Consider the following 13,569-nt stretch of genomic DNA (forward strand, 5'->3'; position numbering starts at 1 on the left):
AGATGTATTTGTTTATGCTATTAAAATGTTTGTGCCATTAAAATGAGCATGCCATTAAAATGTTCATGCCATTAAAACATAAATTTCATAAATGCCATTTCTGCATTTTTTTTTCTTTTTTCCTAATATCCAAACACCTAATTCATTTGTTTACAAAAGAAGTTTTAAAAAGATTTTCTTCCAAAAATAATGAAAACAAGGTGGATGTCACTGGTAGTTGTGAGAATTTCTTGAATTAAAAATTTTTTTATTTAAATCTAGTCTGAAAATGCAGTTTTGGAAATAAGTGAGAAAGGAAATGTGTTGATTGAGAATAATACTGACAACATATTTGAAAAAGAAAACAACATCATCTTCTTTAACAACATGCATTTAGAGGTATTTATATCTGTTATTTTTCTGAATGACTAAGAGTTCTGTTTTCACTATACTCAAGATTCTTCTTCTTCTTGCTGTTGCTGCTGCTGTTGCTGCTGCTGCTGCTGCTGCTGCTGTTGCTGCTGCTGCTGCTGCTGCTGTTGTTGTTGCTGTTGTTGTTGTTGTTGTTGCTGCTGCTGCTGCTGCTGCTGTTTTTCATTATAATCTTCTTTCAATTCTGTTTCCATTTCTTGCTGAGTGTCTTCCTGACACCTAGGGCAGAGAAATGCACTGTATACATTGGTAGGCCATTAAAATAAACACACTAAATTGTCCATTTACAAAGTCATGTGATAGAGAAAAAAAAAGGGAAGAAAGACAGAGAAAAAATAAAAAAAGTAAACAGAAAATAAAAGGGGAAAGGAAAAGAAAATCCCCAGCTACAATGCTCTTCCCAATATGTGTAACCAGTGACCAGTTAAGATGATCTTTTGCACTTGCTGTATGAATGGTAAGTCAGGGATCATTCTTAAATTATTATTATTACTGGGTGAGAGAGCAGCAGTGCTTGCCATCAAAGTGACCCTGGGGTAAAAATATACAAAGCCCCAAATACCCACCATGACTACCTGTCTGATAAGGGTACACCAGGCACATGCACCACAACCATATGTGCATGACATGGTGATCTTATATCAAGATAAATAGTGCATGACCTCTTAGGTGGGGACCAGTCAGAATTTTCTTCAGGTTGAGTAACCCATCCCACTCAAAATGTCCCTGAATAAGATTTGCTTTAAGGATGATGAACAAAACACCCATGTTTCCAGAGGTGAATTATTCAAACCCCAAAGAATTCCTCTCAGCACATGGCTGTGATGCTCCCTCATTACTTCTGCTCGTGATCAGAGATGCACATATCACCAGCCACTAAGGGACATGCTCTACTGGTTAAGGTCAAACAACTGACAAGCAAATCTGTGGTATTGAGCAGAATATTTGCTGTAGGCCATCTTTTATACCAAGACAAAACAATGTACATGATAACACTTCCAATCAGTTAAGATCAGAAGCCATGAGAGCCACTGCCTGGTACTGCTATCATTAATATCATTATTATTATTAGTTACTTTTAATCTGCATGTTTATTACAATCATGTGCTGAGCCACACCCAGCATCCTTGGGTGAGTGAAGGATAAGAGATGTTATAGTATGGTTGAAAAGTTGGGGAGGGGAGGTGGTAGTAGTAGAGGAGGATACAGCATAACATGAAAGACAGCTAGAGGTCCTACAGGACAACCTGTTGAGGGCCACTGACCAATTCTGTTGTTGATGCAAAGTCCCCTCTTGACCTAAGGTAACGTGGTGGTGGAAGAATGTAGTTGACAGGGCCATTAAAGAAAAGAAGCAAGCCTGGAAGGACAGGAAGTGTGGTGATAGCAGAATAGCCAGAAAGGAAGTTAAGAGACAGAAAGGAAGCAGAAAAAAGAGGTTTGCCAATGTTTGGCATTGTGAGGACCAAAGCTTTGAAGTGTTTCAAATTGCAAGACAGTGTGTGTGAGAGAAGATTGTATGCTCATGCGATGTGTGTGAATGAGGGCAGCTGTGTGAAGAAGTGTCATACTCTGTGGAAGGAGCCTATGAAAGAGGTAGTCCCAGGAAAATATGGGACGAGGTGGTGAAGCACGATCCTCAAACATTGGGCCTCACAGAGGCGATGACAAGCAACTGAGACCTTTGGAGATATATGCTATGCTTGAGAAGTCCTGTCAAATGAGATCGTAGCCATGGCTAATGCCAGTGTCACATAACTGGTACTCATTGAAAGCACCCTTCAAACATTGGGCGATACGCTATGCTTGTGAAGATCTATTGAGCTGAGTGAAATCACAGTCATGGCTGATGCCAATGCTGTCTGACTGGCGGCACCTGTGCTGGAGGACGCATGTAAAAAGCACTGTTCATGCATTGTGCCTCATGGAGGCAGTGACATCAAGCCAAGTGAGATCATAGTCATGGTCAATGCTAGTGTGACACAACTGGTCTGTTAAAAGCACCTTTCAATATGCTGCGCTTGTGAAGATCTGTTGAACCAAGTGATATTGTAATCGTGGCCGATGCCAGTGCAGTCTGACTGGCACCCATGCTAGTGGCACGTAAAAAGCTCCATTTGAGTGTTGGGCCTCATGGAGGCAGTGAGAGATGACCAAAACTCTTGGTGATATACTGTGCTTGTACTGACCTGTCAAGCTAAGTGAGGCTGTAGTCATGGCTGGTGCCAATATCAGGTCAATGGCACCCATGCTGATTGCATGTAAAAAGCACCCACTACACTCTTGAAGTGGATGACATTAGGAAGGGCATCCAGCCGTAGAAACCTTGCCAAATGAGATCAGAACCTGGTGCTGCTCTCCGACTTACCAGTTTTCAGTCAAACTGTCCAACCCATGCCAGCATGGAAAGCAGACATTAAATGATGATGATAATGATCATGATGGTGGTTGTTGTTGTTGTTGTTTTTGCTGTTGCTGTTGTTGGAGGAGGAGGAGGAGGAAATTTGATTTTCAAAAGCTTTTTTTGGCACTTTTAGTAATAATTATGATAATCAAAAATACAAGAGTGAAAAATTATAAAAATTAGTCTGAAACTGCTCTCATAGTTCATTTGACAGTACAATGGCTGTGCCATGTTATATACTGTTTACTAAATACTGTAAATAAACGAATGGGACTAAAAGAAATGCAATTACTTTTTTGTAAAATCATTGCACTAAAGTCACTTATTTAATTGGTAATTAAGACAAAGTAGATTTTTTTTGTGAAGTGGGAAGATTTTATTATTTAGTAGAAAGTTTTTTATATTTACAAAGAACACTTGACGATTTGAAACTTGTTAATTGGAATTAGTAATAGAAAGAAAATATGAGAAGAGATGAATTTTAGAGATGTTAATAATAAGGAGAGGAAGAGTTGAGTAAATACAAGTTTAAAGACTTTAAAGTCTATTTGTCAGTTATTAGTAAAGAGGCAGAAAGGAATCAATCATTGTTTATAAGATTGGTAAAGGAGACATTTTCTTGCATATAAGAATTGTAGACATCAAGTATAAATGATGGCAGTGGTTTTGTATTCCGAGCCGTGAACAGCAGTGGAATTCTTGATAGATGAACCTCAGAATTAGTTTGTAGAGGATTTGGTTGTTGTAGCTTAGCCTCTGCTTAGTCTTCATTCATTGACCCTTTGGCCTATGGTATTCACGTGGTGCCCGTTTAGTCATTGTTTTTTCCAGGTTTAATGTATCTAAGGTTACATTATCTAGAATGTCCTTTTCTTAAAACAGTAGGGTGTGATTTTAGGGTAACAGAGTGAGTAACCCAATAGAAGATCCCCCCCCTCCTCATTAGTTCAGGAATAGTTTTTGTTTGTAAAGTACCGTCACCTATTTAGAGATTAAAAGAAAATATAGCCTCTGTGAAACATTTTGAATGATAGGGGTATTTATGTGAGGTTTTTAAAAATTGTTTGAATTGCCATGTTTAAGAGATGTTAGTATTTTGTTTGGATTGTGTAGAGTGTTGGTTTAGATCATTTTGAAGAAATCTGATCAAATCCTCACTGCAAGGTAGATTGTAGATCTCTGTTCAGTGACTAAGAGGACAACCTAACTTACTCAGAGACAATGTATTTCTGAAGATTGAATGATGTGTATAAAATTGTATCGTCAGCAAAAGATTGTGTGTGGTTCGAGAGAAAAAGTGAAAGTGTTATCTAAACCCTCAAGAATTCTTAGCAGATGCCTGCTGTGTTGGGGCAGACGAAAATCATACAAACACATGCTGAGTTTTTTGTGGCATTCAAAGATTGATAGGTTTTTTACATTTTCATTCCAGTCCTTCATGAAGACTCTGTTTATGTCAAAAGCAACAGCATTCTTTGCTTCCATTCAAAAGCAATATCGGGTTGATATGTGACAGAGGTGTGCAAATATAGTGGCTTTCAGAAGGAATTCCAACTGATCTACAAAATGATTTTTCTTTTTTTTCTTTTTGCATGATTTTATGTATCCTCTTAGAGATGGTTATTGGTGCAGAATAATCATTCATTTCCAGTTTGTTAGCAAATAAAAAGAAAATGCATGTTAATCAACTGAATGGGATTTTTTTCAATTATGATCTCGAATAGTTACTTGAGTAGTAAGTTTCTATCCAAACAGTTGTCTTAGATAGAACAGCTGCAAATAAGTTTTGTAAAGGGCTGTAGTACTACCTAGCATGGAAGAAGAAGCCTGGCCATTCAGGTGTTATTTTGGCTCTATTATCGACATAGGGTCTTTTTTTGAAAAGATATTAGATTGTGAGATAGCATTTGCACAGTTTGTGAAGGAATCAGTGTTACTGCGTACTTAGAAAAGTGTTAGATTACGGTAACATATGCAGTGATTATCTTAGCACTGTTGAATGAGACCAGATTGCTATCTCCCCATTGGAAAATATTCTCAAAATGTAAATCAGGGGACCAAAATCAATGAGAAGTTACATCATCCAAAATTCAGACTTAGATATGACGTAAATATGTTGACCCAAATTAAAATTAAAATCAAATCTATTTTTCATGATAAAAAAAAAAACCAAACTCTGAATGATTTCATGTTGATTTTGTGACTGGTTCACATATATTTATTTCTTATTATTTTGTAGATTATTTCTGTTAATGATTCCATGGGAATAATTTTGACCCTTCCACACTATTTACAACAACCATATTTATTATCTGGTTTACTAACTGGAAAGATGCCAAATGGACAAGCGATTGATCCCTCATCTGAAAGGGATGTGTATAGAATTTGGGAAGCTTGTAAGTATCTTTAACCCTTTCATTTTAAGAATTCTTATGAAAGACCTCAACAATATTTCCTCAGTTATTGTCATATTCTGTTTCCTCTTTCTGCATTTACACATATAACATTATCATTGGCATCACTGTTGTCATCATCATCATCATTTAATGTCTGTTTTCCATTTTGGCATAGGTCGGATGGTTTGGCAGGGTCTGATGAGCTACAGAGTTGCATCAAGGTTCCAATGTCTGCTTTGGCAGGATTTCTATGGCTGGATGCCCTTTCTAATGCCAACCCTTTTACACTGTGTACTGGTGGTTTTTGTGACACCAGTTGGTGAGGTTGCCTAGCAACTTTCAAAACAATGTAGGGAAAAGGGAAAATCTCCCTTGATGAACTGTATTTGAGAGAGAGAGAGAGAGAGAGAGAGAGAGAGAGAGAGAGAGAGATGGCAGTATGTCAGGTGTTGAAGCTAAAGTATGATAGAAAGAAAAGCACAGGTGTCTTGCTATAGAAATACATGGCTACTCACATTTTATGATGCAGGGAGATAAGATGATGGTGACGGGGTGCCAGAGCATACTCACACAATACAAGAAGGTGAGTATAAGGGAGAGTATAGGGTGTGGATCAGGGGGGGAAGAAAAGGACGGCTAAGTGTCTGGGCTGAGAGAGTGACAAATAGTTAAGGATGGGGCTAGAGGTGGATGCAGTGAGGGATAAACAAGGGTGGAGATATTAATTAATGGTAAATATCAGTATGGAGCTGAAGAAGTGAAAGAAATAGAAGTGGCTCAGCAATGTAAGAAGTGTGGAGGACAATCTCTTCTGATAAACCTGTAGACAGGTGACTGGGAGGTGAAAAATGTGTCAGTTTTGCTCTCAAATGATTACAACAGCTGAGTGATGGCGGATGGGTGGATGAAATGTAGGGGAATGCTTGAAGTGGGCCAATTGGGTGCAGGGTCCTGCGTGTACAGGAATAAGCCCAATACTTTTAGAACCTTGCTTTTGCTGTGACAGACTGCTCTTCTTGAGTAAATCGCCAATAATCTGATTCCTTTCCCAGGAAAGACTTTGCATTTACAAGCATCTATCTTTCCTATTTTCTGATGTGGATCTAGTCTTGTGAGCTCACTACATTCACAGGTGATCGGATGACTGACTGGTTTCTTGAAGTTAGTGCTGCAGGTAACTCCAGCAGCCTTTCTCCCCGACTCCTCCTCATTGCCAGAGCCAAAGCCATAAACTTCCATCGGCACAAGGAAATTCGTTGTAGGGATGTCCAGCATGTCTATTGAAGTCACTCTCCACAATAATCAGTTATTTATCATCAGGGTAATCTGCAAAAGGACCTCATAAAATTGGTGGTTTGTAGAAGGACCTCTTAAAGTTGATCTTCTAATCATGTCATTTGGGATTGTGGCATATAGGAAGGGGAGATAAAGGTAACTAGTCTCAGCTTCATACCGTTCCAACTACCTCAGCTATTTAACAATACTCAACTTGACTAAACAGAACAAGTTAACTAAATATATATAGACATATATCATCATCATCATCGTTTAACGTCCGTTTTCCATGCTAGCATGGGTTGGATGGTTCGACCAGGGTCTGGGAAGTCAGGAGGCTGCACCAGGCTTCAATCTGATCTGGCAGAGTTTCTACAGCTGGATGCCCTTCCTAACGCCAATCACTCCGTGAGTGTAGTGGTTGCTTTTTACGTGCCACCGGCACAGGTACCAGGGGAGGCTGCCAGTGGCCACGATAGACATATATATAGACATACTCTTCCTTTAACTAACGGATTTCTAGTAGATTTAATTATTGAAATATAATAATTTTAGTAACATTCTTCTGTGATTTATTATTACCTTTTTTGTTATTTCTTGGTATTTATGAGAAAACTTTCAGTAATTATGTATGACTTGGGCTCAGTCAAGTATTTATATTACTGACTTAATGACAGAGCCTATTGATTACATATAGAACCTATTGATCACATGTAGAGCCTATTGATTACATATAGAACCTATTGATCACATGTAGAGCCTATTGATTACATATAGAACCTATTGATCACATGTAGAGCCTATTGATTACATATAGAACCTATTGATCACATATAGAGCTTATTGATTACTTATAGTTTTTATTTGTATTTCTGTAAAGTAAATCGGTCTCCAATGATTTGAAGATATTCATTTGTTTGATCCCTGAGGCTTCCTGGGGCACATTTAATTATCATCTAAGTGGTTGGAGTATTCCATAGACACATGTACCCTTAATGGAATTCTCAGACAGAATCAACGAGGCACAGTGTGGCAGAAGAAGTCTTTACCTTGAAATAACTGAAAGTTATCGATATCTGATGGAATTCTGTGTTCCTAATTATTTCACTCACAATTATTAGGTTGATTCAGGGTTGGGTTAAATGACCCCTGCCCAAAATGGCATGCAGTGAGGTTGAACCTAGTCTCTCATAATTGTAAACGAATTTCTTAACCTTGCTGCATCCATGTGTGCGTGGATGATGGGTGGGAAGGTTGTGTGGCATCATAAAACGCCCCTATTTTAATGTAAAGGTCCATTTCAATTTATGCTACCTTGAAATATGAAAGCCAAAAATAACTTTCTTGCATTAAATATTTCATATTATAATATTATTGCAACAAAATTTATTATTAAATGCATTTCAGGGCAAAATGGTGAAACTAATCTAATATCTCTTGATATTTCAGGTCGAGTGAAAGAAAAAGATTCTCTTTTAAATTACACACATAAGAATTACAGCAGCTTTAATTCCTACAGTATCTCAGAAGACCAGTTTATTGAAATTCTTAGTAACCTTACCAATTTAGTTAACAGTATTAACACTACATGTCAAGACAATGATATGTTTTGCGTCTGTGCTGCTGTTCTACACAAACCTAACCTTGCTAACCACACTATGCTATATAAACCAGAATATTTTGAAAGAATCGGTGAGTTGATCCTTATTCATGTTTTTGCTTTATCGATAATTTTAAATTCAGACTTAAAGTTTTCTGTTTTAATTTTAAGATAATTGCTAATTAAGTATTTTAAAAATATTTTTTACAGGCAAAACTAGATCAGTAGATTAACCCTTTGAGCCCTGACCTCCTGAACCTTATTTGACCATATACTTAGCATTCCACTGGGACTCCACTGCTATGGTATAGTGAAAAATAAGCCATCCTCTGGTAAACTGGTGTTACAGGCTCAAAAGGTTAAGGCATTATCTAAACAGCCACAGTTTAGGTTGTCACAATCTGAAGTTTCTCCAAATCTGTGTTTTTTTTAATATTTTGTTACTATTCTGTTATAATTTATATTTAAGTAATGATTTAATTAACAAACAATTAATATTAAGCCTAATTATTAAAGTCGATCATTTTGTAGGATTTTGTTATGTTATCTTTACTAATCATTGTGAAGATGTGTGGTGTTGTGGTGTTCATCAAAACATTTCATTTCATGTTACTTCGTCCATTCAGATGTAAATGTGTAACCCTGCAATAGAATAACCTTCCAATCAGGGGAAATATTGGCCTGCTCGCCCAGTCAGCAGGGTGGCATCATGCAAAGCACATGGTGACCAGCGATGTGTGTAGCATCATCCAATAGTCTACTAATTGATTCAGTGATACCATGATTAATTCTTATCATATTTAATTGTACTTGTTTTTCTTTCTTTTTTAGGTGGATATTTTTTTTATATATATAATTAGTGTATCTCATCATCATTATTGTTTAACATTCGCTTTCCATGCTAGCATGGGTTGGACGATTTTGACTGAGGGCTGGCAAACCAGATGGCTGCACCAGGCCCCAATCTTGATCTGGCAGAGTTTCTACAGCTGGATGCCCTTCCTAATGCCAACCACTCCGAGAGTGTAGTGGGTGCTTTTTACGTGCCACCGGCATAGGGGCCAGTCAGGCGGCACTGGCAATGACCTCGCTCGAATCTTTTTACACATACCACCAGCACAGGTGCCAAGGGAAAAGCATTAGCAGTATGCATAAATATAATTCTTTTGGCAAATAAATTGCAAAGCTCTGATGAAGCTGTAACTCAGAGACTGCATAGTACAGCAGAAACAGCTGCAGGCTAATGAATTTCACAAGCTAATCGTTTATTCCCCTATCACCTCATTTTCTTATTACTGCTCTGCACTGCACTAATGCTTCATTCTAAAGCCTATGTATATTGAGTTCTACACTAGGTTATAATAGAATGAAAAAGTTCCCACAGCAGTTGCACAAGAAAGAATAATAAAATCAAAATTTTTTTTAAACATTTTGATGGAGTTCAACATTTGGTATTTTATACGAAAATCCCTAACTTCACAGAAGAATTATTAACTAATTAACTAGTCTATAAAAAAGTTAAATTTTATTTTAAATTATAACTGGGTAACAGTACAATCAAACACAATTTAAATTTCATTCATTTATATTATAGTTTATCAGTTGTTTTATGAAACATAAACTAATTAGTTTCTTATGTTTCATAAATATTATTAGAATAGTTTTGTTAATTGCATTTCATTTTCTTGTATTTGCGAGTTTATAGGAATATTTTACTTACTAGAAATAAATATTTACTGTCTTTTAACCCACTGGGAATAAATTTACACTTTATTTTCGCTTTGGTGAACATCGTAAAACTGAATAATTAAAGAGATATTCGAAATGAACAATCCTTCTTCCACCTCACATTTATGGATTTGTAATGCATCTTTTTGTAACATTCTGGTCAATTTCAGTAGTTGCTTTATCCATAAATTCCCTGTTAACAGTTGTCAAAAAAGACCTTATCTCATAACTTAGGGCCTACAAGCATTGTTATACTATTGGCAAAGGTAGATATCACCTCTGTCTGTCTCTGCTTATCTTGGCAGCTGATTCCACTCCTTCTTTACTGCAGAATTGGTTTGAGGGAATGTTGATATAGGAAAGCAATTTCTTTATGATGATGAAAATATTATTTTTTTCAAAATCCATCTCAGATTTGCCAATTCAACAGCATGGATGAGAAATCTGCAGGTTTCAATTCATCACCATCCTTATGATTAAAGAAAGCTTTTTGTGGTATAGGGGTAAAATGCATAATCAACCTTCCTCACAAGTCTTCTTGTAACATTGATCCTTTCCAGCCAGGATCCAGCTGGGGGGAGGGCCCTTTTCATCTAACCTCTGGCCAAAACCTAACAATAAATTCCCTCAACTCACTAGGCCACCACGTCTGTTCTGAGCCCCAGCTCCCAAAGCAAAAAAAGGCCCATGTTAGTCATATTTCTAATCACATGACTTCCCTTGCTTTTCTCCTTCAAGCAAAGTTCTTAGGTCATTCGTGTGACATCACTGACCTCTACTTCTGACCCACATCGACCTCACACTTTTACCATGCACATCAAACAATAAAGTTAAGCACTAATTATATTAAGATTGTTTTATCTTGGAGACATTTTCTTCAGGTTTTCTTATATTTTTTCCTTGTGTGTCTTATGCATGAATGTCTTTCTTCTGCTATCTTTTATACAATGCACCTATTATGATACACTAATATGTGTCTGCCTTTCAAAATTATATCTCTACCAATTTTACTCAACTAACTTGTTTTAACTGATACTTTAACAATTTCCAGTATACAAATGTGAGAATGAGTTCACATGAATACAATGGTTTTGTTACTTCCGTTTATAAAAGACATACGAAAGAAATGCCCTGTCTGCATCTATTTTCTAACATTTCATCCCTATTTTAAGAACTCTACTTGATTCTCATTTACTGGTGGAGTAAAGTTTTTCACTTGTGTTTCTTTCCAGAAAATTTTCCTCCATTTCTACAAGATACAATGAATGAATTGTATTTGACATCAGGAAATAATACAATCTTTTTGGAAGCAGCCGATCGCAATAATGATAGCATCAATCTTGAAATTGAAGTAAACAATTCTAAAAATACATTTGGTAAATGGTTTCTCTTTCTATTCTTAACAGCTAATCTTTTATTTTTTATATTTTACTTGTTTCAGTCATAAGACTGGTCATGCTGGAGCACCACCTTGAAGGGTTTAGTTGAAAAAACTGACCCTAGTACTTTTTTTAAAACCTGGTACTTATTCTGTTGGTCTCTTTTGCCAGACGACTAAGTTAGAGGAACATAAACAAACAAACAAACACTGGTTGTCAAACTGTGGTAGAGGACAAATGCACACACACACCCAGACCAGACAACTAGGTGATGCAAAAAGGGACAACAAAACATCCAGATAGACGATACAAAGAAAACAAGGGCGGGTCATTCAAAGTTTTCTTTCCTCAGTCAAGCACCAGATTATCCTCATTGTATTTACATTTGTGTACCATTTCTCTGTTTTTTTCTGTCCTTGTTTTTGTATACATTCGCTGCTTTCTTCCAAGGAATCTAATGCTCTTAGCTTAGTTTTTTCTTGGGGCTGGCCAGATTGGAGCAGTCTCAAGAATAATCAGCCGAAATTGCAAGGATAATCTGGAACTCGACTGAAGAAAGAAAACTTCGAATGACCCATCCTTGTTTTCTTTGTATCGTCTCTCTGGATCTTTTGTTGTCCCCTTTTGTATCACCTAGCTGTCCGGATGTTTTGCGTTCTTGTCCCATTCTTTATTTTTTATATATATATCATCATCATCATTTAACGTCCACTTCCATGCTAGCATGGATTGGACGATTTGACTGAGGTCTGGCGAACCAGATGGCTGCACCAGGATCCAATCTTGATCTGGCAGAGTTTCTACGGCTGGATGCCCTTCCTAACGCCAACCACTCCGAGAGTGTAGTGGGTGCTTTTATGTGCCACCAGCACGAGGGCCAGTCAGGGGGTACTGGCAGCAGCCACGCTCAAATGATACTTTTTATGTGCCACCTGCACAGGAGCCAGTCCAGCGGCACTGGCAATGACCTCATTTGAATGTTTTTTCATGTGCCACCAGCACAAGTGCCAGTAAGGTGACGTAGGTAACGATCACGCTCAAATGGTGCTTTTTATGTGCCATATACAATGGGCTTCTTTCAGTTTCCATCGACCAAATCCACTTGTAAGGCTTTGGTCAGCTGGAGGCAATAGTGGATTCATTTGCCCAAGATGCCATGCAGTGGAATTGAACCTGGAACTATGTAGTTGAGAAGCAAACATCTTACCACATTCTTTTTTTCTTTTTTTTCTTTTATATTATTGGCAGGTGTGAGGGTCTGAATGCACAACCCTGGGGTTGTGTTGTGTAGAATATAAGATATTTTATTTTTGAATTTTAGATTAATTACTTTTAAGGTAAAATGCTAGAACTGGAGGACAGTTGGTTAGTATTTATGTCAGCAACAAATAATTGAAGGGAAAGTCAGGTTGCTTAAATGTAGTCATCATGAAAACAAAAAGAGGTTTCTGTTCTTTTCTTGGAGTCAGAAACATCAAATCTCTTCCTGTCTCCATGGTGACTACATTTTTAACTTCTCCTCTTCCTCATAGATATTATTAACACTCAAAGCTGATTAATGGTAAGACACAGCTTTATCAGTTGTTTAATGTCATGCTATCACTCACCTCCTCTGGCCGCAGTTTCTTGCAGCAGAATTAGCCATAAACAAAGAATATAAGAATGTAATTCTGGTTTTCTTGTCATCTGCTTGTAAAGATTATGGTCTGCACTAATCTTCTGGTTTGTGTAGGGGTCTCAAAATGGGAATGTAGTGAATTTACACTACTTTGCTACCAGGGTTTAGAAATACCAAGTATTATAAGTATATTGAGTTCTTGTAAATGGTTACCATCTCTGCTATGGCCAAAGAGCATTATAACACAAACACACACATCATCATCATCATCATCACTCTTTTGATGGCTAATATTCATTGCTTTCATAAATCAGACAGAATGCGCTGAGTTAAATGTTCAATGGATGGATGTCACCAACCTTCTCTTACTTCAAAATAAGTTAACAATTCCCTATGGCTGAACATATTTTCATGAAAGATTGGATACAAACATGACCATTATTCTCATTTACAACCATCAGATGCTCTCAAAACAGGTTTAAGATTGATGATGATGACAACGATGATGATGATGTGTACTTGATAAGATGAAACAGAAACCAAGAAGTGGTTCCAGGTTGGGAGAGGAAAGAGGAGAGTAACAAAAGGGGATCTGAGCCTATTCTGCTTTTCAGTGGTTGTCGTAGCCAAATAATGTAAGAAATGAAGGAGTGATACGTGTTAGGGAACAGGAAGTGGGAGAAGCTTGATAAGGCAGAGCTTTGCAAGCATTTACTCAGATGGACTTAGGAGATCAATTCTGTTGTGGTGGACAGGTT

General features: G+C 37.3%; 1 protein-coding gene across 1 annotated transcript in view; it reads left to right on the top strand.

Annotated features, from left to right (window-relative positions):
* The window catches only part of LOC115213503 (mucin-like protein), a 144,616-nt gene that overhangs the window by 55,806 nt on the left and 75,241 nt on the right, over window positions 1–13,569 (top strand). Inside the window, exons 12-15 of the mRNA XM_036503530.1 lie at window positions 262–378; window positions 5,055–5,211; window positions 7,936–8,178; window positions 11,047–11,190. Of these exons, the coding sequence (XP_036359423.1) occupies window positions 262–378; window positions 5,055–5,211; window positions 7,936–8,178; window positions 11,047–11,190 (661 nt within the window). The remainder of the gene's footprint in view (window positions 1–261; window positions 379–5,054; window positions 5,212–7,935; window positions 8,179–11,046; window positions 11,191–13,569) is intronic.

The sequence above is a fragment of the Octopus sinensis genome, linkage group LG6 (assembly GCF_006345805.1).
Source record: "Octopus sinensis linkage group LG6, ASM634580v1, whole genome shotgun sequence".
Taxonomy (NCBI): Eukaryota; Metazoa; Mollusca; class Cephalopoda; order Octopoda; family Octopodidae; genus Octopus; species Octopus sinensis.